This window comes from Malurus melanocephalus, unplaced genomic scaffold (assembly GCF_030028575.1).
Source record: "Malurus melanocephalus ecotype Western Australia unplaced genomic scaffold, MMel_1.1 scaffold_602, whole genome shotgun sequence".
In the NCBI taxonomy this organism is placed as follows: domain Eukaryota; kingdom Metazoa; phylum Chordata; class Aves; order Passeriformes; family Maluridae; genus Malurus; species Malurus melanocephalus.
The window spans coordinates 280,363-308,021 of NW_026623834.1; the positions used below are offsets into that span (position 1 = coordinate 280,363).

The 27,659-nt window shown below is 49.4% G+C and overlaps 1 protein-coding gene across 1 annotated transcript in view; it reads left to right on the top strand.

Annotated features, from left to right (window-relative positions):
• The window catches only part of TOX2 (TOX high mobility group box family member 2), a 147,119-nt gene that overhangs the window by 41,885 nt on the left and 77,575 nt on the right, over nt 1–27,659 (top strand). Inside the window, exon 2 of the mRNA XM_057383019.1 lies at nt 16,671–16,736. Within this exon, the coding sequence (XP_057239002.1) occupies nt 16,671–16,736 (66 nt within the window). The remainder of the gene's footprint in view (nt 1–16,670; nt 16,737–27,659) is intronic.

The window sequence follows — 27,659 nt, forward strand, 5'->3', positions numbered from 1 at the left end:
TGGATGGATGGATGGATGGATGGATGGAAATGATGTACCCAAATGATGTTTTCTGAGCTGCCTGCAGTAAATATCTCCACTCAGGACAGTGGCTTAGATTCCAGCCCTCGCAGGCAGCAAAGGTAAATCTGATCTGCACAGAAAGTGTTTGCTGGGGGCTCGTCTGCGTCAGCACTCGCAGCTCCTCCAGACCCAGCCACGCTGCCTCGTGTTTCCGCTCCGACTTGCGAAGATTTATAGATATATTTTTGGACTTAATATATTAATACAGTCTTTTCCAAGAAATATAAACTACGAGCTTCCTGCTCTCTGGGAGATTCATTATGTTTTGCTTAAAGGAACCAAAGTTGTTTTCCTTTCCAATGAGCACACAAGTGTCTGGTCCCACTTTACCGGCAGAGAAGGTGATTAATTCCTCTGGTTTTGGAGGCGGAACACAGGCTGGAGATGCAGAACCACCCTGCAGCCTCGCTGGGGCTGAATTATCTTGCACAATGGAGCCTGTAATTAGCAGGTGGAGAAAATGCTGCCCGTGGAGCATTAGAGGATCACAGAGGGACAGGTTGCAGGGCAGCCGAGGGAAACAAAAGATTAAGCCCAGGCAGTTACAAATTAAGTGTTTTCATCTCTCCAGGAGGCTTAAATCTCTATAAGAGAAACTCAAATCAAGAAAAGCCTCATTGAGTTCAACCGAAACAGAGTCTGTGGCTGCTGTACTGCCTAACATGTAGCACTGGTGTAATTCCTGCTGCTGCCTAGTGGAACAAGGAGGMTTCTTTCTCTTAACAGTCGGGAAGAGCTTGGAAGTGGGGGAAGAAGAGGTGTCTTTTACAGAAGTGCAGCTGAAATATAAAGTGRAACATATTCACTGGAGGGCCTGAAATCTCGGCGTGACTTCCTGAATCAGGATGCAGAGTGTTGGTGGAAATCACTTCCTCCTGCTAAATGGTTTTGGAGAAGGCATGGGATACTAATCTTGTTGACTAGTAAATGGGATTTTTTTAGGTGTCTGACTTAGGCACGGTGGAAATCTGAGCAGAGAGTCCTGTTCTCTGGAAATACGGAGATCAAAACAATCTCATGACATGTCAGAGCTGAGCTCAAGTATCATCTCATTAAACCTTGGTTTTGGGGGTGTTGTGCCTTGATCTGTTTTGTGARCACATCCTTCTGTGCTGCTGAAGGACCAGGAGACCCCTCTGGATGCTTTGAGCAGCCCAGATATGATGTGGCACCTGTCCCCTGTGCACTTGGTGGCATCACACCAGTTTGGGAAGCTGCAGRACTGGGTGCAGCTCTGCTGGTTGAACCTGTTGGCATGGTCCTATCTGTTCATCCTCTCACCTGTGGGGTGGCACATAGGGAAGTCCCTTGTCCCCACTCTGCTGCAGTAAGGAAGGAGAAATGGCTTGTCTTACCCATGCCTTGACAACTTMTTGCCCAAGGCCACACTTCATGGTGGCACTGTGCAGATAACTGCTCCTTTGTGAGCTCTCTGGTCGGTGGATCCATCCTCTATGACGTGCCTTTGGATATATGCTCCTGATCCTGAGGCTCAGGAAGAAATTGCAACCAAGGAAGAGGGAAAAGCTGCTGGTGTGGCCCTGTGCCAGCCTGCCTGGGCTGTCCCGGGTTTGAATGAGGCTCAAAACTGAGACCAAGAGCTCTGTGCAGGAGGGTTTGTCCCTCTGTGCAGTGCCTGGTGAAATCTTCCTGGTGCCTGGCTGGAGTGGGGCATGCCATGGACACAGCGATTATGGGACACAGCGGTGATGGGACAGAGGGGCAGTGCTACAGATACTCCAGTTATGGGGCAGTGGGGCAGTGCCATGGACACTCCAGTTATGGGACAGGGGAGCAGTGCCATGGACACAGCGGTGATGGGACAGGGGGGCAGTGCCACAGACATTCCAGTTATGGAACAGTGGGGCAGTGCCATGGACACAGCGATTATGGGGCAGGGGGGCAGTGCCATGGACACAGCAGTTATGGGGCAGTGCCATGGACACAGCAATTATGGGACACTGAGGCAGTGTCATGGACACAGCAGTTATGGGGCAGTGCCATGGACACAGCAATTATGGGACACTGAGGCAGTGTCATGGACACAGCGGTTATGGGGCAGTGCCATGTACACAGCAATTATGGGACACTGGGGCAGTGTCATGGACACAGCGATTATTGGCCGGTCCCTGCTGCTCAGCCCTGCTGGTGCAAACAGGGTGGACATCCTGGGAGGTGGCAGTGGGGCTGGGCACCCRTCTCCTCAGGCTTTCCATGGCCTCACAACCCCTGTTTGGAGGTGTTGGCTGAGAGTGCTCAGGGCCAGGATCCATCCCAAGGCCAAAACTGTGCTTATAGGATAAAACCCCCTCCATACACARCATCCCTCATTGTGCCAGTGGGAAGTGCCCTGTGATGGGGAGGGCCAATTGCAGGGTCCTGGAGTCCCTCTGGCTCATCAGGTGATGTTTTCCCCTCTGGAAGGGATGAAGCCTGTGCAGGTGACTGCTCTGACAGCCCAGCCCACACGGTCATGGACAGCAATATCCCATAATACCCCTCACAATTGTTCCTTTAACAGGYGTTGCTTGGATTACGTGGGAGAATTAATAAATATTAGAGTGGATTTAAGRAAGTGGATTTAAGAAAACCCTTCGKTGTTGGGAATTGTGGCTGGCAGCAGCACCACCGAGCATAGCTCCTGTGTGTGTCCTGGCAGGCTGAGCTTGAGCTTCTTTTCTTGTCAAGCCCATGTTGGGCTCCTCAGGGCCGTGCTGGTGACAGCTGCAGTGTCCCCTGTGTGGTTTTTCAGCTGGGGTGCAGCTGGAGCATGAGGATTTCAGCAGGGGTTAATGAATCTTCATTAGTGTGGCTGTGCTGATTAGCGCCTGCACCCACAAAAGTGACAACAGCCAGGCCTTGGTGTTCCCTCCCTGTGGCAAATCCACAGCAGCCTGGTTTGGGGGAGTTTCACCAGCAATTCACAGTTTGGGGGAGTTTCACCAGCAATTCACGGTTTGGGGGAGTTTCACCAGCAATTCACAGTTTGAAGGAGTTTCACCAGCCCAGTTTGGGGGAGTTTCACCAGCCCTGGAAGGGTGGCACAGCCGTAAATCCTGCATGATCCTGCAGGAGGAAGGTGGGAGCTCAGCTCGTCAGGGCAGCTTTTACATTTTCCCTTTGTCAGCACGAGCTGATGTTGAGCAGGGCAAATCCTTCCCCCCAGAAGGAGCCTGGCAAGACGTTCCCTGTGAATATATGAATAGCAGCTGGGTAAAGAGTGCATCTGAATTTATGAATGATTTGACACCGGCAGGCTGGAACGAGCCCTGTAATTTTATTGTGGTAGATTTAGTAGGTCAGACATATACATGCCAAGCCAAAATGACCTAGAAAACCTTTCTAGGTCAAATTATTGCTTGGAAACTTTTCTTTTTCAAAGGCAGGGCCATAAGTTTTCCTGCTTACTCTGACACATTTTCCTTCTAACAGGGCAACATGAGTCTTCAGGATGGGATTTGTCATGTCCTACACTGAGAAGAGAGAAAGAAACCTAAAGAAGGGGGATATTTATTGCTTAAAGAAAYAAGGCCTTTTCTGGGTACCTCTGCTGTCCTGAGATAGAAGGTTGGATACCTGGCTGGCAGGAATTTAGGGCAGAAGCTACAGAACAGATTGTATTCATACTGTGCTGTTTCTAGTGGTGCTAAAACCTGTCAAACCCCTGGCTCCAGCAGCAGCCAGCACCTCCAGCCTCCCTTTAGAGCTCCAACACTTTATAAGATAGGAAATTATTTATTTGGAGCTTTTTCTTCCCTGAAAAAGTTCAAGGGAGGCTGGTGAGGTTTGCATTTGATGGCTCCTCACCGGGGCATTGGGATGGGACAGGACCTCAAAGCTGTCCTGGTGCAGCTCCTGCCTGCTCTGGTAACTCCTGGGTGGGAGYAAATGCAGCTTTCGTGCTGTTAGGAGGAAGCCCGAGCTGTAATAAAAGCTSTGGGTTACTGATTTCAGAGTGCAAACAGAACATAACCAGGGCTCCAAAAGTGCAAAGGGCTCCTCACCACCCTCCTTTGCTTTTGTGTGGGTTATAACAGCTTTGTCCTGTGCTCCTTGTGGCCAAGCTGTCAGATGTGGTTGGCTGAGGACCTGGGGTGGGGCTGGGGCCCAGCTGTTGGCAGATGTTGGGCTGGGGYCCAGCTGTTGGCAGATGTTGGGCTGAGCTGGCGGCATCCTCAGAGGTGCCTGAGCCGTGGAATTATTAATATTGGAAAAGACCTCCAAGATCATCAAYCCARCCTTCCATTGAGCACCAYKGTGCCYAYTGAGCCTGGGAAGTGCCRCATCTCTTGGTTTTTAACWTCTCTAAGGATGGTGACCCACYRCTGCCYTGKGCAGCCTGTTCYCAGCAGGAACTCCAGAGCAGCAGTCTCAGTTCCTGACTGTAGCCAAAGACAAGCTGTTGGCACATCACCCCCACTGGCTCTACTCCCCATGACGAGCATCCATTCTGTTCCCCATCCCACTTCAAGGCTCCTCCCTGCTCCTCTCCACCTGCCCTAGGTAGGGATGATGGAAATAAATAACTTTTTAAGGCCTCCCAAGCCAAACCATTCCACAAATTTGCAGTTAACCCTACGGCAGGTTGGGTGCAGGTGGGTGCCACCACCCTGGACAACCCAACATTCCCACCACAGCAGCACAACCCAAACTCCACAGGTCCCAAACGGGTTTTTCAGCCCAGCCCTGACCTACTTGAAAGTAGCTTTTGCCATCCAAGGGAAGTGGGTAATGGGAGGCTGCGGTGCCTTCGGAACAATTRCAGCTCACAGCAGTCCAAATGAAAATGTTTGTTGAAAACAACATGTGCATAATTAAGGCTTAATGAGCCCTTGTCTGTTTGGAATCTGCAATTAGATTTATAATAGAAAATACCAGCAAATGCCAAATAGCTTTAAAAGAAGACGAGATAAAAGATAATTTTGCTGCAAATCTATAGTAATACTGTAATTTAATGAGCTGGAAGTGGTGCAGAGAAAGACTGTAAAAGCTTTGGACAAGTTTGTATTGTGAGTGTTTATCTTATCTGCCCATTTCCCTATCTATAAAGCTGTCAGTCTTGCTTTTAACTGCTTGGAAAAAGGCAGGACTTTGCTAAAATCAGGAAGACTCGCTTTGTTTATTTTTATTTAAGTCATTAATTAGTTGGGCAAAGCAGCTCTTTTCCCTTTTCATCAATGTGCTTTAAACTTCTTGTTAGGGTTAATAATAGTAATAATAATAATAATAATAATTGTCATAATAATATCTTTATTCAATTATTTACAGTGAGGCAGGGGCGTAATAATAATAATCAGAGGTGCTTCTTTCTGATTAATTAATTTTAATGGGTTTTTAACTGTCTTTTTAAGATGTTGRGAATTTTCAGCACTAAGGGAGATATTTAACAAGTAAACCTGTGGCCAGCTTGGCTGCAGTAAGCACCAAATACATTTGGACCTAATGAAAAAGTTGGAGGGCAGTAAAATCCCATGGGAGGATTGAAAAAGTGAACAGAGAGGAAGCAAAAAAAAAGGAAGAAAAGCTGAAATTAGAGGTGCTTGATGGARACGGTTGGGGATTTTTTCATATTTAATAGTTGAGGTTGGGAATGAAGCTTTGGGTGCAGCACAGAGGAATTAAGGCCAGGGTGATGGGGTGGTGGAGCTGGAAACACAACTCAGCAGCTTTGTGTGAGCACCTAACTCAGCACTTGGTGAAGCAGGGCTGCGAGGATGTGGTGGTGCTGCCTTGAGAGGAACCGTTCCCATGTGATGGCGTGGCCATGGGAAATGCTGCTGAGCCTCAGCCTCTGTCAAACCCTGGGGCTGCACCTCTCAGCTCTCCGGGGTGAGAAGTTCCAGCCCTGGGGCGGTGTTTGCAGCTTGGGCYGTGCAGCCYCAGCCCCAGCCATGCCAGCAGTGATGATCCTGTGCACCCTGTATCCTCTGCACCGTCCCCACCCTGCTCCCAGCCCCCTGTACCCACTGTTTTGGGGTTGCCCTTCTCAGGGACACAGAGCCACACAATTCCTCWGGATCAGGTTGCCCTGTCCAACTTGACCTTGTGATTTCAGAAATTATCTTCCTATCATCCTTCTTTTGGGGTTGGGTTTTGTTTTGTCTTTAAAGATCTCGCTTTTCATTAGTTTTGTTCTTTTTGAGTCAGGAACATGTCCAAACATTGTGAAATGGGTTGTACTTTGTCAGCTTTTTGGTTGGTTTTTTTTCTTTTTTGCAAGTCATTCTATGTACCACTGCAAGAGTATATTTGCATACAAAGTGGAGTGCAGAACCACAGAAAGCAGGTTTTTGCTGGCGCCAAATACCTGTGTGTTGGAAACTATTTTCTAAATGACTGGCAGGGCAGWTCTCTGATTTTTTTTTCCCTCCCCACTAGCTGGTTTTGCATAATGTTTCCCATGGTCTTGAAAAATCGATTATTCTTTTCCCTTGTGCTTTGCAAGAGATGAAAATAAGACATGGTCCTGAATTATGGAGGGAGGGGGCTGAAATATACTTTTTTGCTTGGAAAAAAGATTTGGGTTGGACGGGACCTTAAAGCTCATCTCATTCCACCCCTGCCATTGGCAGGGACACCYTCCACTGTCCCAAGTGGCTCCTTGGACACTGCCAGGGATCCAGGGGCAGTCACAGCTTCTGTGGGCACCCTGTGCCAGGGCCTCCCCACACTCTGAGTAAGGAATTTCCTTGTAATATTTAACCTGTGCTGAAAGAACAGGGGCTGYGGTGTTAATTGAAGCTACTGTTTCTCTTTGTGAACATCAACTGAATAGCACGTGTGGTTTTATGAATTACTGGAGTGATTTAGGAGACATTTGGGATCCGGGCTGTTTACCTGCACAGCTGCCAGCAAGGCATTGGGCTGGGAAGCAAAATACATGGTCTAAAAAAGGGCCCAGCTTTGAGSCATCTCCTCCCTGCTCCCCCAACAGCTCCATTCCTCTCTTCCTTTTATTCCACATTATTTACTCTCTGTGCAGTCGAGAGAAGACAAACACAGATTTCCAAACCCGTTCCTGCCCCGTGCGCGTCAAACCCGCGTCACCCAGCCGCTCCTTGTGCCGGCAGCTGCTGCCTTTGCTCCCCGAGGAATGGCTCTGATTCCACCCAGGAATTCCCTTTGGGAGYGTGGCTGAGCATTGCTGTGCGTGCTGCACCCTTCCTCAGCCAAGGGGACCAAATTATGGGGTGGGGAAACCTCCCTGCTTAAGGTTTCTTCATGGCCAGCTGGGAATACCGGGAGTGCTCCCTGGCTGTTCCAGTGGCTGTGGAGCCCCTCTCCAGTGCTACCTCTGGCTGCACCCAGGGCTGTGGTTCTGCTGTCCAAATCAGCATCTCCATGAGAGGTTCTCAGAGCAGAGCCAGCCTGGGAGCTGCTTCCCAGGCAGAGAGCTATCGGCTCTGTTTTTATCGCAGCCCCGAGGTTTTATCTTGCAGAAAACAATGTTTGTCAGTGCCTTTGACGCTGACACTGTTCTAGCACAGAGTCTCTGTGGCTCCTTTTAGGTCTTGGTGTGTTTTCTGCTTCTCTCAGTTTCCTGTGAATTACAAGTGTCACTGGAGGAGCAAACAGTGCAGTTATTGCTTGTTATTACTTATTGCATTTATTTAATGCACACCAGGCCAGTGCCAGGTTTGTGCTGCATCTCTGCTCCTTCCTCCCTCCCCTCACCAAGTTCCTTCAGCTCTCCCACTCATTCAGCTGCTGGTGGGTGAAGAACCAGCTCAGCAAAGGCYTGGTATTTGTATTTTTCTGCAGATAAACTCCTGGAGCACCTGTGATAAACAGCTCCGGATGTGCTTGTTGTTGGGTTTCGAGAAGGAAGTGATGTACATGCCTGAGCCTCGCAGCGACAGCGCTGCAGAATAAACAGCACTGAGCTGGTCATGGGCTGGGCACGTCCTGGGTGGGAGGAGGGGGTTCTGGGTGAGAGCAGAACTGCTCACCTCCCAATTTTCCTTATCCATGCTCACACTTGGAGAGAAAATCAGGAAAGATTTGGTTTTTGGCTGCCGCTCCGGTAAGCTCTTGGTGCCGTGGGAAAGGAGGAAGATCTGAGAGCTCAGTGCAGCTCCAAGCACCAGCAGCAGCTCTCTCCAGCAGTGTTGCACCGGGCTAAAAGCTAAACACGATCATCTGAGCACAGTCAGGGTCTATTAGCTCAACATCTGCCCTCGGGGGCAAAACCTGCTGCGCTGAAACCCCAACCCTTTCTCCTTGAAGGTGCAACCGTGAGCAATTTTGGCTTTAAAATTAATCACCTCTCTCTGAGCATCGCTCCCCTCAGTGCAGCTGGGACAAGAAGAGGAGGCTGGATGGAGGATTAGCTACTCTGTGCTGCTCTTGCTTCCTTTTGGAGTTGCACAAGAAAGGGTTAAGCAGAATTTTGATCTCTGCAATATTTTCGTGCTTATACATTCTGTTTCTCATTTCCATGACAAAGATGGTAGGAAGAGCAGAATAAGGTGCAGAATTTGCAGAGCAATTTTAAGACTGTAATGAGAACAGAAAATAGTAGGGGGAGAAGAATTGTAATTAGAATATGAAATGGGAAAAAAAATTAATCTATTTCCATGTCAGTCTTAAGACTAAATTCTGCTGCTCCCTGTAGCTTTCAGTGGACGGGGTTTTTGTGTGYGTGTGTGAAGAGCTTGAACTCCTTTGCAAGGCTCTGAAAGATCCAGGTAAATGAGTTTAAGGCCTCATTCCCCCCCCAAATAATGTAATAACAATAATTTTGTGTGCAGCACTGACAGAAAGCAAGCCGGTCTCTTAGATAAATGAGCACTGTCACTCGAACAGCGGTGGCATTTCAGACCTCTCCAGCCTGGAGCTCAGCAGAATAAAAGGGGARGCTGGAGATGCTTTTGGGGTGGAGRTCTGTGTGAGTAGCACATAATCACGTGTCACAGAAGCCCCCAAACACCAAATATTGCCAGTCCTGAGGGACATCTCTGTGTCCTGAGCCCCCCAAGCAAAGGTGGGCTGCCCACGTGGGATTGTGCAACTCCTGGACCAGCTGAGCCCTGAGTATCCCATTGGGGATCCCACAATGATATTTGACCACCCACATGCTAAAAAGTGAGATTGTATTTGCCCACAGAGCTTCCAGGACCCCACAGGTCAGGRTTTATTACTCATCTCTCATTTGTCCAGTTGATGTTTTGTATCCTTCTAGTCCTGCAGCAAGAGGGTTTGCTGTTGGCCCCAGTATGAAGAACTTCTCTGGAARGGTTTAATTTCACTTGCTAATGATTTCAGTATCTGTCTCCTTSATTTTAGGCTGTTAGAACCCCACTCTCATTTCATTTTTTCATGTATACCTTTGCTGAGTCTCACCCTTCTGTCCCTTCATCRCCCCCTTTTCCTCATCCATCTGTGCCATTCCTCACCTTGGATCCCCTTCCAGTTACCCTCTCTCCTCCTTCTAACAGCACACATGGTAAAATAATTCATCATCTTTCATTCTTTGCTCTTTTCCTGATTTCTCCTAAAACCTGAATGTCATTTTTGGCAGTCCTGCCGAGGACTGAGCAAAAGTTGGAAGTGAACTCTCCAGAGCAGTTTCTCTTCTGGACAGCAGCAGCTATTTTAAGGCACCATTGTCATGTCTGCCGTGGGGACTGCTTTTCTTCAGTGCATTACTTTGCATTTATTGACATTAAATTTAATCTTCCATTTCCTCAGTGCCACTTAGTGCAGCCAGAGTCCTAATGCAGAGCTATTCAAAGTCGCTTTGAGTTGCAGCTGGCCTGAATAATTTCTGTCTCATTAATAAACTGAGCCCTTCCAGATCAGTTATAGGATGAGCTGGATGGATTTTAGTGCAGATGGATTGTGGGCCATGATCCTCTGTTTGCTGAAACCTACTGAGGGTATTGTGAGCGAGAGAACCTTCCCCTGAGTCCTGTGATGTGTTGGGTTTTGGGGTTTGGACCTGTTTTTTGAGGAACCTCGTGAGAAGTTCAAGCAGAGAGGTCAGCTCASCTTTCCTGGGGACTTGCTGACCCTTCAGCAAGATCTGGGTGGGCTGTGAGGTACAAGGTCCCTCAGCTCAGCTCCCTCTGGACATCCTTTGGGTGTGTTGGAGTGGGATGGGATTGCACTGAGGGTGCTGTGTGTGCTGGTGGGGAGCCTTCCCCTTCCTACTTGTGTTTGTTTGGGAGCAGAGGCAGAAGATCAGATATTTGAGATCATCGAATCATTCAGGTTGGAAAAGAGCTCTGGGATTGTCAGACCCGACCATTGACCCGGCACTGCCAAGGCACCACTAAACCCTGTCCCCAGTGTCACATCCACACATCTTTTAAATCCCTCCGGGGATGGGGACTCCACCACTACCCTGGGCAGCTGTGCCACAGCTGGACAATCCTTTCAGTGAAGCAACTTTGCCTCATCATCAATCTAAACTTGCCCTAATACCTGAGGCCATTTCTGCTCATCCTGTTTCTTCTTTCCTGGAGCAGAGCCCGACCCCCCCGGCTGTCCCCTCCTGTCAGGGAGTTGTGCAGAGCCACAAGGTCCCCCCTGATCCCCCTTTGCTCCAGCAAAGGTCCCCCCTGAGCCCCTTTCCCAGCTCCCTCAGCCTCTCCTGGGGCTCCAGACCCTTCCCAGCTCCATTCCCATCTCTGGGCACACTCCAGCCCCTCAGTGTCTTTGTCATGAGGGGCCAAAGTTCCCTCACATTGCTTTAGAGCAGGTGGATCAATGTCACTTGGCCATGGGGGTTCCTTAGGATTTCCTGGGTTGGTTTTATGGGTTTTCCTCCTGGCCATCCCTGTGTGGGAGCTCCTCAGGTGGTCTTTCCAAGGGAGTTTGGGAGTTTYTGGATACTCACTCCATCTGTGTCCAGCTGGTGCAGGTCATTCCTTCCTTTCCCACCTGGCTGTAGTTTCTTGACAGCCTCCACCAAACCGGTGCCCCATGTGCTCTGCAGATTTCCTGCTCCTGATGTATTTGAGAAACATCTCCTAACAGGCTTTTACCCTCTTTGCAAATCATTCTTAAAACAAACAAATCCACCAAAGCAACCACTTTTTACTGGAAGGCTTTAAGGCTTGAGACTTCAGCTCTGTCAATCTGAATTTCCCCTGGGATAATGAATGGGAATACTGACTGTTGGTGAAAACTCAGCCCCTCAAAGCCCCGGCAGCTCCTGTGGATGCCGGTGTCCTGCCTCTGACACCTGCTGTGGGGTCGTGCTCCCTGCTAATGCCATTTGTCCCCAAACAAACGGCAGCGCGTGGCCGGGCTGGAGCCGCCGAGCTTCCCTGGCAGGGCTCCTGGTGGGAGCCATAAATCTCAAATCTGGGGCTGAACTCCTGACCCTCCCTGACAGGATCAACCCAGGGGCTGCCCGAGCGTTTCAGCACACAGATAAATAATGCTAAGTGGATCACTCCGGGCCAGAGGTTGTGTAAAGACCTTAATGGGGGAAGTGCAGTTAAAGAGATTAAGCCAGCCTCAGCCATGTATTCCCCAAGAGGTGGGATGCTAAATTACTCCAGCAGGAATCTGCAGCGGCAGCTCAGCCAGCAGCAGCACTGACAGGAACAGGGCTGAAGYGAATATTCCACATCCCAGAAACGTGTACAGAGAGGATCCTGGTCAGCACCRGCATCCTTGGGTCTGGATCCCTCASAGGGCTGAGCCTGATGTGCAGGAGCAGCGTCATGGGGACAGGGAGATGGAAGTGCCATGACCAAAATGCACTTACAGTTCAAAAAATACTGACAAAAATGAATTGTGGACAAAACTACTTCTGTAACACTCTCTAAAGAAGAATGCCACAGTGGGCATAGTGCCATCAGAGGCAGCTGAATGAACCCCAGCAACACATGGGCTGGGGTTATTATTATTATTATTATTATTATTATTATTATTATTACTACTACTACTACTACTACTACTACTACTACTACTATTATTGAGTCCTAACTTTTATTTGCTAAAAACCCTAAGGCATTCTTTGCATGGCATTATTTTGGGTCATTTTTCCTTTGCATGGCCAGTATATTTGGGTCACTTGGTGCCAGTGTAGGCTGAGGTGTAACACCTAACCCGGCTACACGCCAAGGCTCTCCACTGAAACGTGATCTCCCCAGTGCCCCCAGTTTGGAAATGAGAGGGAACCTGCTGCCCATCCCCTGCGTCCAAGGAGGAAAAGCAGAGGGAGTGTTCATGGCTGTGAGCAGCAGGAACCACTGGAGTAATTCAATTAGTTCTTAACTGGTCGTTTAGTAGCTTCTTGATGAATGATGGCTCTTAATTACTGCTGGATTTGTTTAACAGGCCACATTTTCAAGCTCTAGAACCTCAGTGACTTGCAGTTAAGGTGCTCTGGTCTCATATTGCCAACAAAGTGTCAAAATTTAGGTATGACTCCTCCAAAAAACAACAAACAAAAAAAAAACCCCAAACCCAGCACACATAAATGAAAATAAAATTAAATAAAAAGCTTGAAAGGCTTTTGAGATCTTGTGGTATCATAGAAGCTACTCGAGGTATGAATTCTACCAACATATTCTGGTCTAGTRGAAGRTATCTCTGCCCATGTCAGGGGAGTTRAAGTGAGTGACCTTTAAGGTCCTTTCCAACCCAAATTAATCTGTGATTCCATGATTTCTTACAGAACTGAAGTTTYCATCTCAGTTTGTGGCTCTTATGAAGTAAAAAGGATCTGATGGGATTCATAATAAAATTGTACAAGCTGGCAGTGCCATCCAGGAAAAAGTAGCACYTTCTTGGGATCTTGGCAGGAGGTTGTGTTTCTTTCCACTGGGCCCTTCCCAGTTAGCAAACATTTGTTCTCCCTGTTTGCACAGAGCTGGAGATCCCACAGCTGCTGCACTTTGGGGTCTGTTCCCGCCTGCTGCCTGCATTTGTTTTTCCTGTTCATATTAATCTTGCTAACATGGGACCCGTGTGACCTCTGGGCACGTTTACAGGTTTGAAAATAATGCTGTGGAGCAAAAATGACAAATCAAAGAGAGTCAAGAAAAGCAATAAAAATTTTTAAAAGTGCTTTGTACAACAATGTCTGCATGGAGCTCTGTGTATGGGCTGAGAGAGCAGCAGTGCCAGCTGCAGCTCCCCTGGAAGAGCTGTAGTAGAAGAATCATATTTTTAATTAAATTCTCCATGAAAAACTAGATTTCAGAGGATGTTTTCTCACAAAATAGAACTTTTTTTTTTTATCTTTTGCTTGCACCCAGAATATACGGTGTCACTCCCATGGAGGGGTGCACTGGAGGCTTGGTGTCCATCTCCCTGATGTCCTTGGGATTCCTGCTCTGAATGGGGTTGGCAGCATCCACGTCCTTATCCACCAGTGCCAAAGTCACCTCCTGTGGCACCAGTTGGAGCCTTGCCTGTCCTTTGGCTTGGAGTTCCTGTCACCTGCAGACCAAGGCAGTTTGATAGTGTTCATTTGGCTTTTTTGTCAAAATTGGTGGAACTTGGGGCACTTTCCCTTCCCTCTTCCCTTCTCTCTCACCCTTTTTCTTCCCCTCCTCCCTTTTTCTTCCCCTTCTCCCTTTTTCTTCCCTTCCCTTCCCTTCCCATTTCCCTTTTTCTTTCTCTCTTTTCTTTTCCCTTTCCTCCTCAGCTCCGTGCTCGTTTCCTGCAGGAGAGGGTGAGAATCAGCCACAGCCTCTGATTTGTTTAATTGGCTGCTCCTATTAGCCAAAGGATAAWAAAATTAAGTAATTGCAACAGAGCAAAAGGGTGGTTAAGACAACTGCACAAGAGGATGTTCCTTTTGAATCAAGACTTGGAAATGATCCCTGCCACATCACTCTGTGCAGGTTGGATGGATTTGGGGGTAAGGAGGGTGATGAATGGCTATATCCAGGTCTAGAACAGGAGCTAGAGTGGARCAAAAAASGGARGAAGCATTTMTAACCAAAGGGAAATATTAAAATKTCTGTTTCTACCATAAATCTACCCRGAATGATGGGGCTGATTGTTTTGAAGTGCATTCCATAGCGGAACAATAATGAGAAGAGGGAGAGCACATTACTTATCTGCTCTACCTGGCTGCTGCATAACTGGCAAACATCTAATTGAAAAAATATCCTGATGGGAGAATTTCTAATAAATTTGTTTGCACCCTCATAGCCTGGAGGAGAGGGGGAAAAAAAATCCAATCAGCAGTGGGGAAGTTCCAAAGTTTCCATTGCATTTCCAGTCTTGATTTTCAGGCTCGCTGCTCAGCCTGGCAGTCAGAGGAACAGTAATTTTGAAGGCAGGATTCATTACAGTTGTTATGAAGGCATCAAGGGCAGAAGGAATTGTGGAATGGAGGTAGGGGAATAATAGAAAGCCATGAAAAAATAGATTCTGACAAACAGAAGGATATGGAGAAGGGAGTGGGTTTGTCCTGCCCTGGACCTTCCCAATGAGGGATGCTTTTGGTTTGCTGAATGTAACTTTCAAGGAATTCCTTTTTTTTCTGGGAGAAAAAGGCTGTAGCCAGGTGTGGKTTGGTCTCCTCTTGTGGGTAACAAGGGGTAGAATGAGAGGAATCCCAGCATCATTTGCACCAGRGCAGGTTTAGATTGGATGTTAGGGAMTATTTCTTCACTGAAAGGGCTGTCAGGTACTGAAACAGGTGGCCTGTGGTGTCACCATCCCTGGAGAGATTTAAAAGATGYGTGGGTGTAACACTTAAAAACATCATTTAATGGTGGCCTTGGAAGTGCTGGGAGAATGTTCGACTCTATGGCCTCAGAAGGCTTTTCTGACCTAAATGACTGTGATTGTCTCTCCACCAACCTTTGGCCCCTCTGCCGGCAGTTCAGGTGTCCCTCCTGGCAGTTCAGGTGTCCCTGCTGGGGTTGGTTGGATTCTCACAGGGTGTTTGGGCTGTAGAGCTGTTTGTGTCTCCGTGCTGGAAGCACAGCAGCTCCTGCTGGAATGGGCTGAGCCAGTGCCCACCTAACAGGGGGAGGGAAATTCGCTTTAAAGTGGTTGTACCCAGCTGCCTCCTGGGGATGGACACTGTTGTTTGTCCCAGTGCTCACTGCCCCCACAGCTCCCACCTCACTGATGGATTTCACAGAACCCCACAGCTGCACAGGAATCCTCTCTCACCCTGCTGCTGCTGCTGCTGGTATGGCTTAATGAGTGTCACAATACCTGCTCCAATCTTACAGCTTTTAATTGGTTTGCTCTGCTGTGCCAGAGGATGGTTTGGCAATTAGAGGGTGTCTGAGGCCAAGCTGAGCCCTGTTACCCCCACTTGGCTTTACTAACTCTGCTGACTTTAATAGCTAATCCTGAGAAATGGGAGTGTAATTAATTGCCCAGGCTGAAAATCTTCACCTGGTTTTATTTAGATTTCGCTTTTATTGCTCTTAATATGGCCAATTTCTGTTAAGGCATAGCTGGAATCAGCTTATCAGAGAGTGAGGGAGCAGGCAAGGGGTGAGTGATCTCCAATTYATCATCCTGCTGGTAAGGGCAGCARGGTTGGCTCTTCCCCTTGTTAAGTGCAAGGTGTCACTCACAGCTGGTACCTCCATCCTCGTCTGGGGAGTGTTTTATGGCACAGCCCGTTTTTATTGCCATAATTAATTTGTGAGCTCAGCCTTGAGGCCTGCCCCAGCTGTACTTTGAGCTGGAGACAACCCTGGAGGGCTTTTTTTCCCTTTCCTTTGGAACAGGARCAAGTGAAAAGCTCCTGTTGTAGCTAATTAGTGAGAAGAGTTGTAGTTCTCCATGGGGGTTTTGTAGGCTGGTAAGTGGATTAGCRGGTKGGAGCTGGGAGTGTGCTGGACCTGTGGGGACACARGAGGAGGGGCTGTGTCCCATCCCATACCATCCCATGGATCCCATCCCATCCCATGGATTTCATCCCATGGATCCCATCCCATCCCATGGATCCCATGGATCCCATACCATCTCATGGATCCCATCCCATCACATCCCATCTCATCCCATCCCATCTCATGGATCCCATCCTCATCCCATCTCATGTATCCCATTGCATCCCATTGCATCCCAACTCATCCCATCCCATCTCATGGATCCCATCCCATCCCATGGAACACAGATCTGGCAGAGCAGGCAGGAGAACAGCAAATGAGGGGATGGATGTGTCAGGATGGGAGTCAGGCTTTGCGCAGAGACCCCTCCTGAATGCCCCACACTTCTGCAGTGCTGCAGGAGCTTTGCTTTGGTGTTGTGGGTCATGCAGAGCTCTGTGAGAGGATTGAGTGGCACCTGCCTGTCCTGGACATTTTGATTGGCAGAAATTGCCTTTTCACATCTGATTGATGGTCTAGTAGGAATTTTAGCAATGGCTTCTTTTGGGTGGTCCTTGCTGAGGGGTCCATCTGTGGGTTCACACACATTTGGGCTATTTGTTTGCATTGGAGCCRTTCATTCCTTATTTCACTGCAAAAATCCCATACCTGTGCTCTATTAGCATATCCCACTGCAACATGTGGGATGAAGATGTGCTCATACACGCTCAAAAGTGTTAAAACAGCAGCTCAGGATTTCCTTCTGGGAATTCTCTTRATGTGGAGGAAGGCATTTGGGATGCGCAGGACAGTGCTGTGCAGATGGCATTTCATGAACTCTTTCTTTTGCCTTTCTAGTTTGATGGGGAGAACATGTACATGGGGATGAACGACAACGCCCAGGAGTTTCTATCGGCCAACCAGGTAAGTGTTGTTATGCTGGGGTGAGATTTTTAGGGGATTTCGGCTGTGCCCAAGCACAAATTCTAGGAGCTCTCTGTGAATCTGTCCTGCTGGGACATCAGGAATATCCGTGGAGGAGSTCAGAGCCCAGCTGCTGCTAAGGAGCACTGGATGCACTCGGGACAGGGAGTGGGATGCAATTCCATCCTGGTGCTGCTGCCTGTCACTGAGGCCWGGCTCTGCCAGGAGAGAGAATGGAAAGCTTTGCCTCAGCATCCCTCACTCAAATGAAGATGCATTTGGTGTTTCTGGACACGGCAAAATTTCCAAGCATTGTGTGCMGTTCAGGTGTCTCCTTCCCTCGTGTGGAGTATTTCCTGTGCCTAAATAGGCTTAACAGTTAGGAGAGAAAAAGGAATCAAAGGTTTCCTGTTTTGGAGCTAGAAACCCACGTGTGGGGGACCAGAATAGAAGTGTTCGTGTCTTGCAGGTGCCTGAGCCTTCTCTGGGCTTGGATATACATGGAAAAGACACGGAGTGGAACCCTGAATCTGTATATRGATKGGAACAAGATGATCTTTAGGATGATCCTCCAACCCAAACAATGCTGTGATTATATAAAATTAAGGTCCTGCTGGGAGGGGACGACTTCAGCATGTGCTTTTCTGTCCCCCTGACCTGGAGATGAGAGGGGGTGCCATGAGCATCCCTCTGTGGTGGCCTGGCACGGTGAGAGGTGCCTGGCCCCTGGCACAAAACATCTCATCACATCCAGTCTCATGAGGGAAGGTGACAGTTCCTTCCCAGTTTCATACAGCTGGGAATCTGTCCATTCCTTGGGATTTTCTGCWTTAGTTACAAAAATTCACCCACATTTTTGGTTGTGTTGGGCTGATTTGCTGACCACAGACACACCCMTGTGGGCCACAGAGCACCCCTGGGCTTTGGGACATCACTATGGATTACAACTGAGCCCTCCATGGTGCTCCAAAGGCAGCAGGRATCAAACTCTGTGCCTGTTACACTGGAAATGGGATGAAATCCTRTGGTTTGCCTCCTTGGAGCATGGCTCATTGCTTGGGAGAGTTATTCCTGCTTTGGCTCTGGRAGCTGGCACTGGAAACTGTCACCACCGCAGTGTGGGGAGAGGCTGCTCTTCGTGAGGAGGATTTCCAGGGTGGGGAGGGAACAGCAAAYGTTGAGTGATTCAGCAGAAACAAATATGTGTTTAATCAACAGTGGTGTGGGGTTGGTCATTAGAACCAGAAATTGCCAGAGGATGAGTAAATACGGGAAAGAATGGGGTGACCCTGAGGTGCCCCAGGTCAGCCCCGTCCCCCCAAGCTGTGCAGAGCCACAAATGGTGGGTGCCCATTGGGGCAAGTGTTGTAGATATCTTGCCTTTGAAAACCCGCAAGGGATGAGGATTTCACAGCCTCACTGGGAAAGGCTGGCCCTGCTGGCACAGGGAGCAGCCACAGCCCCTGGCCAGGATCCTGCCCTGCCTGCAGGATCAGGCTGAGCCATGGCCACTGTGAACTGTTTGTGTTCCCTTCTTACCACCTTCCTCATCCCACTCTCCCCATGGGTGGGCATGGGAGGGATGCCAGAAGGGATGTGTGGGGTTGAGAATGGTTTGCTGYACCTTAAGGCTTCCAAAGGAGCGCTGTAGGATTGCTGAATCCTGTGCTGGAGGATTCATACACTGGAGAAGGATCAACCAGCTTAGACCCCTGTAACCTGGGCAATAGGAGTTTACTCTTCATTTGTTCTCTGTTTCCTTGCTGACTTTTATTTCCTATTTTGGGGTAGCAGTTAAGTCTGGAAATGGAGGAAGGTTCTTTCCCTGGCAGAGGAGGGCAGGTTCCCCCCATTTCAGGGATGGTTTCATGCACRGAGGCTGTGCTGCTGCTTTCCCCACCTGCAGAAGACTCCCACTATTGGGAGTCACATGGAAAGTTAATGGGGAGTTTGCCTTGCCTTGCATCCCCAGTTCCCTCCCTGTGCTGGTGTGGAACAGTCAGAGGAGCTGGCAGTGAGACCAAGGGGTGCAGGGTGGCACCTGGGGCTCTGTGGGACGCTGCAGTGACACCCAGTAACCTCCTCTGGGGTGGCAGGAGGGTGACTGGGAGGGAAGGCGAGGATCCCAGGATGCCCTGCAGGGATGGCAGTGGTGGCTCACACCCAGCATGAGCTTTAGCCAAGGAGGATGGGGAGCAGCTTCCTCCTCACCCTCCCAATGCATCCCCTCCCTCCATTTACCTGCACATCAGCGCCTGTTTGCTGCTTTTACAGCCCCAGCCATGACTTCAGGACTAATGACTGAATAACTCTGTTATTTATATGGGCCTCCAGATGGTTTTTATTGTTTGCTAAACCTGTTGTAACCCAAAGGAGTACATTAAACAGCAGGAGTGGGKTTTCACAATCTCACCTCAGAGGCTGCTCAGACACCAGACCTGAGATACCTTTACAGCACGCATGGGACATCAAGGGCCCTTGGGATCACTCAGGACAAAGGCAAATCCTACAGACTCAGGTCTGGAGCCATCACACTGCAGTGGATGGGCCTGGAGGGTTGGGTTTTTTCTCCATCATGATCCTGCAGATCCCTGACAGCAGCTTTATCTCAGCCCCTTGTCTAGTTTTTGATCCTAAGGAAGTTCTGTTCAGCCTGGAGAGGAGAAGGCTCCAGGGAGAGCTCAGAGCCCCTTGCAGGGCCTAAAGGGACTCCAGGAGAGCTGGAGCGGGACTTGGGGCAAGGGGAAGGGGAATGGTTTCACACTGCCAGAGKGGATATTGGGAAGGAATTGTTCCCTGTGAGRGTGGGGAGGCCCTGGCACAGGGTGCCCAGAGAAGCTGTGGCTGCCCCTGGATCCCTGGCAGTGYCCAAGGCCAGGCTGGACGGGGCTGGGAGCAGCCWGGGACAGTGGAAGGTGTCCCTGCCCATGGCAGGGGTGGAATGAGATGATTTTTAAGGTCCCTTCCAACCCAGACTTTTCCAGGTTTCTGCAGTTCCTCATGGCAAGAGTGTGGTAAAACCAGAATCAGGATCCACTTGCCTCTCCTTCATTATTCCCTGCCCTGCACAGCTGCCAACTTGGGGGAAGAAGAAACAAAAACCTACAAAAAAACCTAAAACTCCCACAAAACACCATCCAAAATACGTGGAAGGCAGGTGACCTCTTCCTTCCCTTCATCTTCCTCATTGGGGTGGCTTTTGTGCCATGGCTGCAGCTCTTGTCATCCCAGAAGGGTTGGACTCYGTGAGGACAAAATGCAGAAATAAAAGAGCCTAAAACATAATGAGAGCACTGACAGCTCATGCCAGCACTCATGCCAGCTCATTTWCCCCTGCTTGGGGAAAATAATTCCTCTTGTTCCATGAAATAGGAGGGACATTTGACCCCAGAAKTGAGTCAAATGTGAAATGTAATTCAACCTCCAGCCGAAGCCAGAGTATAAATGCAGGTTGACATCTGATCAAACCATCGTGGACATTTGACCCCCGAGATGAGTGAGGTATCTCTTGTGTCTCGTGGAGTCAGCAGAGCATCATTCCTCACCCCTGTCAATTTAAYTTCTATCTTTCCCACCCCCCTCCCCAAAGAAAGACAAGGATTTAAGTAATGCAGAAAAGCCCAAGGAATGGACGGATTCCCAACCGTATGAGCAAAGATGAGCAAAAATGCAATGRTGCATAATAAAAACACTGCAAAATTAGTAGAAAAGTACATTTATTAAGGTCTTTGTGATACGTAGAGTAACACGAGGAAAGGGAAAGGCTGGGAAATTCCAGGACAGGAATGAGGTTGGTTTGATTTGGCATCAAGACTTCTGCACTTGCAGGAAGAGTCCCTGGGTGTTTTATGCACATGGATTAACTGTGCCTGGGAATACCCTCTGAGAAGGCATCACCATCCCATGTTCTGGCTGAAGAAATGGAGGAGGTGCCTTGTCAGGGAGCTGGGGGTGAAGTGATGAGATTGTGGGAGCTGCCAGGCCCTGGYATGGCTTTGGGGACCATTGTCCCCTGGCTTTGGGGGCAGGGATGTGGCTCTGTGCCTGGTCAGTGGGGGGACATTATGGAAAGCCTTACAGAGGGTGTTTGCTGCCCTTACCCTCCCTCCATGAATATCTCCCTGCTGGCAGGGCAACAGGCAGCTTGAAAGAGGAAAGAGGTGATAATATTTATCACTGGACAGTTTGGCTGCTGTGCTCTGCCTAATCCCAGGAGATTTCAGGGCATGGCTTATTCCAGCTGAGCAATCTGTTTCTGTCCCAACAAGTTAATTTGTGTGACTCCTCGTGGAAAGGCTGTTCAACACCAGTGTGGTTTTTTCAGGCAGGGAGAGCTGCATTTGGAATTGCATTTGGAAGCCAAGGCACAGACAGGACCCACTGCTAGAAAATGTCGAAAATTTGAGAGTTAAATTAAAGATAGGAAAGTTGAATTGGCAAAATTATTTGCACATTGTTTGCTTCTCCTGATGCTGTTCCTCGAAGAAATATGRGGAGTCTGTATATCAGAAGCATCAGGAGCCAAATCTGTCCTGTGGATGTGCTGGGGGCTGCACATTTGCACAGCAACCTGGGATAGTGGAAAATGTCCCTGCCTGTGGAAGGGGGTGGCACTGGATGAGCTTTGAGATCCCTTCCAACCCAAACCAATCTTGGATTCTAGAATTGAAAAATCTGGATTCCCAGAGCAGCTGTGGCTGCCCCTGGGTCCCTGGCAGTGCCCAAGGCCAGGCTGGACAGGGCTGGGAGCAGCCTGGGATGGTGGAAGGTGTCCCTGCCATGGCAGGGGGTGGAATGAGATGAGCTTCAAGGTTCCTTCCAACCCACCCCATTCTGAGGTTCTATGACTGAAAAAGGCAGGATTTCACCCAAGCCTGGTGAGATCCCTGAGGTGAATGMCATGAAGTGTCTCACCTGATGTGTYGAGCAGCACAAGGAGCTTTAATTTGGGCTCTGGGTTTTAGGGCAAGACCGGGTAACTCATGGACGGGGCTGCTCGCACTTCCACTGCCAGGAGAGCAGATCCTGGGCACCGTGTGTGTGGAACAGAAGGTGGCTGTGTATGAATCGGGGAGCCCTGCTGGGTCAGGAGTTTTGCTGACACCCGAGGGGAGGCCATTAAGAGGGATTTTATTTGTCACCTGCACACACATCTGCAGAATCCATCCTCACCTGTGTCCCTGTGTTAACATTAGTGTGGGTCTGACCACGCCCACCCCTTCCCGTGCACGGGGGATCATCTGTGGGTACAGCCACATGCTGGATGTGTATAAATCAACATTTATCTACTGAATCTCCTGCCCTTTATCTCCGTGCCTCCGTGCATCTCCGAGCTGGGGTCTGTATTAGCCATAATAGATACAGTGAGTCGCTGATCTGGTGGGTCAAATGGTCAGGGCTCTTTGATCGGCCGTCAGGATCCATTACCGCCGGGGCCTCCGCTGGGGCTGGAATTACAACTTGCATTTGACTCATTTCTGGGGTCAAAACGTCCCTCTTATTTGATCGAATGACAGAAATTGTATAATTTGTATATATCCCTGAGCCATATGTGCTCTGAGTGCCACTCTAATGTGTTTTATAAAGGCACAGCTGTCTTGGTGACTTATTTAAAATGGGATTTTGAAGTAGTGTTCTTGCCGTTTAATGTCCTCATTCAGGGTTACACAAGGTTTATCAAATAATAAATAACATTTAGAACATTGGTTTTAGCATAACAATGGCTTTGCTGGTTATAAGGGACTGGGCGGTCCAGTAGAGCTGCGTTTGGTAAATAAGTGATAATGCAGAAAGCAAGGGTAGGATAATTAGAAATTAATGATGTGTGGGAAGCTATGGATACCTTCCTCATGTTCTGCTAACGCTCCAGACGAGACAGAGCTCATCTTGGCAGCCTCTGCTATAAAATATGCCTTCAAACCTTGTCACAATACTGGCAGATGCCTTGTCCTCCCACCAATCCTGACGGAATCKCAGTGAAATGTCAACACTTGATCAAATAAACCTGGGGCTGGGGCAGATCCCTGCGTGTGCAGGGGTTCCCCATCCCTGCTGGGGACGGTGGGGCTGGGCAATGACTGATGTGGCCGTGGAGCCCCAGGCAGGGTGAGGGTAATTAGGGGCTGCTAATGAGAATGTGGGTCACCCTCCCCTCATTCTGGCCCCTTCCTCCAGAGTAGGAAGCTGTAAAATGAAACCCAGGTGGGCTTTGGTTTTCCCTCAATCAGTGATGCTGCTCTGTCGCTGGCAGTGAAGCAGCAGCACACAATTGTTCAGGTGTGAGATGTTCTTACAGCAGTTCGTCCCAGACCTCGCAGATGAGTGAATTTGGAGGAGGTTCCAGCMCTTTGTTTGTCCCATAAAGTGCAGCAGGTGGCTCATGGTCACCACAGCCACTGCCTGGAACCTGGGATTGCTCCAGGAGAGAGCCAGGAACAACCCAGGAGATCACACCAGTGGCTGAGCAATTCCTTAGGGTGATTCTTCTCTTGAGTCTTATAGTAAGGTCTGTACAGGAAATTAGAGCCTGTGGTGGGGTTATTCTTTGTGCAATTTCCACTCAAGTCTCCTAATGAACTTCAATGAACTTAGGTGTTTCTAATTAATCCTTTGCACATSAAAAACCTTGTTTTAATTTTCATAGAATCACAGAATKGTTTGGGATRGAAGGAACCCTTAAAAGTCACCTTGTTCAAACCCTCTGCAATGACCACCGACATCTCCAACAAGATCCGGTTGCTCAGGGCACTGTCCAAGCTGACCTTGGGTGTTCCCAGGGATRGGACATCCACAGCTTCTCTGRGCAACTGGTGCTAGTGTTTCATTACACTCTGAGTGAATACCTGAGGAGACAAGTTTTGGGGTCATCACATTCTGTTGATTTTTGGCTTGATCGGTTGATCACAGGAACAGATGATAGAGCAACATCAGAGAAAAATCACCTATATAAATGAAGGGTTTAACAAAGGGGGAACATGTCCCCGGTTTTAAGGGGGGCATGGAGAGCTCTGGTGCTCCTGAATCTCCAGCAATCTTTTGCTCTTTGGAATTTCACTCTCTTGTGCCTGTGCAGCATCTTGGTCTCTTCCAATCCGCAAATAGTCTCTATTCTTGAAGCCTAAAATTAGCCCCAACAGGAGCAGAGCACACCTGGCAGTAAATAACTGATGACTCCCCGATCCCTTTACAATGATAAATTGCAAATAATGCAAGAACATCCTGATATATGTGTATAAAAGACCCCTAGTGAAGAGAAGAGAGAGGTTTGTATAGACTCGGAGCTGAAAGAGGATTACACAGAGTTTGGGAGTGTGCACTGCAGGCCCCCATGCTAAGATACAGATTTTGCTCTCACCCTGCTGTTCTTTGAGTAATGCTGTATAATTTCATGTGTTGTGCTGGAGAATAAAAAATAGAGGGGGAGACATTGATAGATCCTAAATGCCTTTCTCAGCAGACGATTCAGGAAGAATCTCATGTACTATTTTAGGATGAACAATAGAGTGTTACATGTCATTTATTATAATCAGCAGCTAATGGAAACCCTTCCAGGCGGGGTTTGGGAGTTGAGCACAACTACAGCTGATGATCCAGGCTTGTGAATTTTGCATGAACTCCTGTGTGACAGTGAGATTTTTGAAAGGTGCAGTCAGGAAGCGACTCCTGTAGCTTAGTCATAGGAAGAGAAGGTTTTGCTGCTGGTGCAAGGCCGGCTGTAGTGCTTAAATAAAATAATAATCATAAATCCCTTGGTATTACAAGCAGAATGAGCATCATCTTCAACCCTTGGTCTCAAGGGACTCCTAAGTTTTTAGCAATAGGGCATTTGGAAAACAKCCAGCAAGCATCCTAGAGTGAAAAACTGATGCAACTGAGCAGTTCCTAGAGCAGAATGGATGGTCTCTGCTGCTATTGCACTCACTCTGGGGAAAAAAGGGAAAAAGAAATAGCACCTTAAACAGCTGAATGCACCTGTCAGGTGCCACAGAGCATCTGGTTGGGATGGGAAACACTGAAACTGTTGTGCTAGTTGAATTTCACACGTAGATATTTCATCAAGGAGATTCCTGAATAGGTTTAGGTTTAGGGGCCAAGGCAGGAGGGAGAAGGAGATCCACCAACACACAACACCCTTGACAGCCTGAGGGCTGGGCATGGCATCCACCACACTCTAAGGTCTCCCTGGAGACCACAGCCAGCTCTGGCAACTGCCAGCAGTCACCTTTCCTTGTCTTTCTGAAGTTTTCTGGGATATGAATCAGCTCAGAGAATGTTTTTGACCCAGTGCTAAAGAGTGTATGTGTATTGAGCAGCAGGTCTGGCTGTAGCCCTTGGTCAGTGAGGTGTGGGATCAAAGCGTGCCTGAGGACCTTCAGCCACAGCTGGGATTTCTTTTGCAGTGAAGAAGTCTGCAAACAGTCAAACATTTAAAAATTAATAATAAAAATCCAATCTGTGCAGGAGAGTGTCCCAAGGCTGGMGGMAGCAGGGCTGCAGTGGGGGAACCCRGGGCTGGCAGAGAGGGCAGCAGCAGGATTGTGTCCATCCCCCTGAGAAACAGTGTTTGCTGCTGCTGCATCCTGATCTGAAGGTTTGCAGTCAGAAAATGCTGACACCAGGAGGAGTTCTGATAGAGGATTGGACATGGGTGGTTCTTGGTACCAAAATGCTGAAGGAAAAGTGTATCCCAGAGTCCAGAAATGCGCCCATGTGCTGGAGGGTGAAGGGGATGGAGGAACTGGGGCTGCTTCAGMGCACCATGGGGCACAGCTGAGGTGCAGTCAGACTGGACAAGACCTGCTGCTGTTCAGGGTGACTCCTGTGCCACAAGGACACCTGGACTGGCTTTCCAGCAATGCTTCTGGGCTTGTAAAACCAATGGCTTGATGCCTAAAATCTGCCTACCTRAGACAGAGGTTGGACAGAATTGAGAGAMTCCACAGCAGTTCTGTTAYTGCAGGGCCTTCAGGGCCATTCAGGGCAGTCCCAGCCCAGCCAGGGGCTGCACCCACAATGGACAATGGCTCACGGCTTTTTCACCCTTTCTCACTTTTGTCCATTTGCACATCGGGATTTGCTGAATCCTCCAATTGCAGCTGCAGCCAATGCAGTCAAAAACTCCAACTTGRCTCCCCCAATTCTCTCTTGTTTCCATCTCTTGGGGCCTGGCCCAGGGAGGTGTCCTTGAGTTTGGGGCTGCAGAGGAATTGTTTTGTGTAAAAATGGGAGAGCAGGAGCTCAGCACTGTCTGTGGAGTCTGGAGTTAAACACTGAACAATCACAGGGGCACAGAGACAGGGAAATAGAGAAACTGAAATCCTGAGGCATCAGGCTYATAAAAGAGCAGCAAATGATYGAGGAAGGTGATGTGCTTTAGCCAAGGAAGTGTCACTTTATCCAGGATTTCCCACATGCTCAGTGCTGCTGTACAGGGAGTGCTCATGGTGTAACCAGAACCCCTTGGATGGGCAGCAAGGTGGAGACCTGCACGGGGGAGAACCTGGAGCAGCTCTGGAGGGAGCAGATCCCCTTTAAAGCACAGCTCTCAGGTGAATGTGGTGCTTCAGTGTGATTTAACCCCCCCATAGGGCCCCTCTGGTCAGTTCTGCCTCTCCTGGGCTGGCCTGGAGCKGTCACTTCAGCCAAAGGCAATCTCGGAGCTTTTATCCACCAGCTGCTCCTGCCTTCAGATGCTCCRGCTCCTTGTGCTGAGCTAATTCCTCACCACGGGTGTCCCAAATTCCTGCTGTGACACAGCATGACAGGGAACCAGGGCCGTGCATGTCGAGGGCTGATGCTGAGCTCTGTCAGTGCAGCCCCATCGCTCTSGGGAGCTGTGATGAGCAGGGATTTCCTCCTGTGTCCTGCTGAGGGGGGTGGGTTTGGCTCCTGCACAGGGTGGTTTGCTTCTCTAATGAACCTCTGGGGAGGCCCTCTGGAAATCTCTGTTTATTTGTGGAAACGCAGCTCCGTGGGCCACAGCAGTGGGGCAGAAAATACCCAGCCTGTTGCTCTGGGGATTTCCTTTCCCAGCTGATTGATCACTCCTTCTCTTCTCATCGGAGACCCAGCCCCAGCCGGTGTTTGGGGCTGCTGTCACAACACGGTGATTAACTGAGGAGCCTCTTACTTCCAGCAGGAAAACGTGATTTTCCCCTTCAGCATTCGGATGAAGGCCTGGGCAGGAAGGAAAGACCCTCTGTTGCCATGGCTGGGGGCAGAAGGAGCCCTTCTCTCCCTGTCAGTTCTGGGACACCCTGGGCACGTCCTTGGGCTCCATTGCAGCCCCACCAGGGCAGGAGCATCAGCAGAGCGTCTGTATCCCAACCAGAGTATCCCAACCAGAGTATCCCAACCAGAGTATCCCAACCAGAGCGGCCATCAGGACTGGGGAGGGGACTGTCCCCTGTGCAGCCACTGCTGGGCCACCTCCAGTGCTGGGCCCGCTTCTGGGCTCCTCATGAGGGAGGCATGGAGGGGCTGGAGTGTCCAGGGAAAGGATCGGAGCTGGGGAAGGGTCTGGAGCCCCAGGAGAGGCTGAGGGAGCTGGAAAGGGGCTCAGCCTGGAGCAAAGGGGGATCAGGGGGGGCCTTGTGGCTCTGCACAACTCCCTGACAGGAGGGGGCAGCCGGGGGGGTCGGGCTCTGCTCCCAGGCAAATATCGAGAAATGGCCTTAAGCGGTGCCAGGGGAGATTCAGATTGGATATCAGGAGGAATTTCTTCACTGAAAGAGTTGTCAGACATTGGAAGGGGCTTCTGAGGGAGGTGGTGGAGTCCCCATCCGTGGAGGTGCTCTGGCCTGGGTGACACGGTGGGGATTCCATGGCTGCACTGGATGATCCTGGAGGTCTTTCCAGCCTGAATGATCCCATGATCAGGGCTCTGCGGGATGAGGAGGGCTGTGTGTCCCAAGTGCAGCCCTT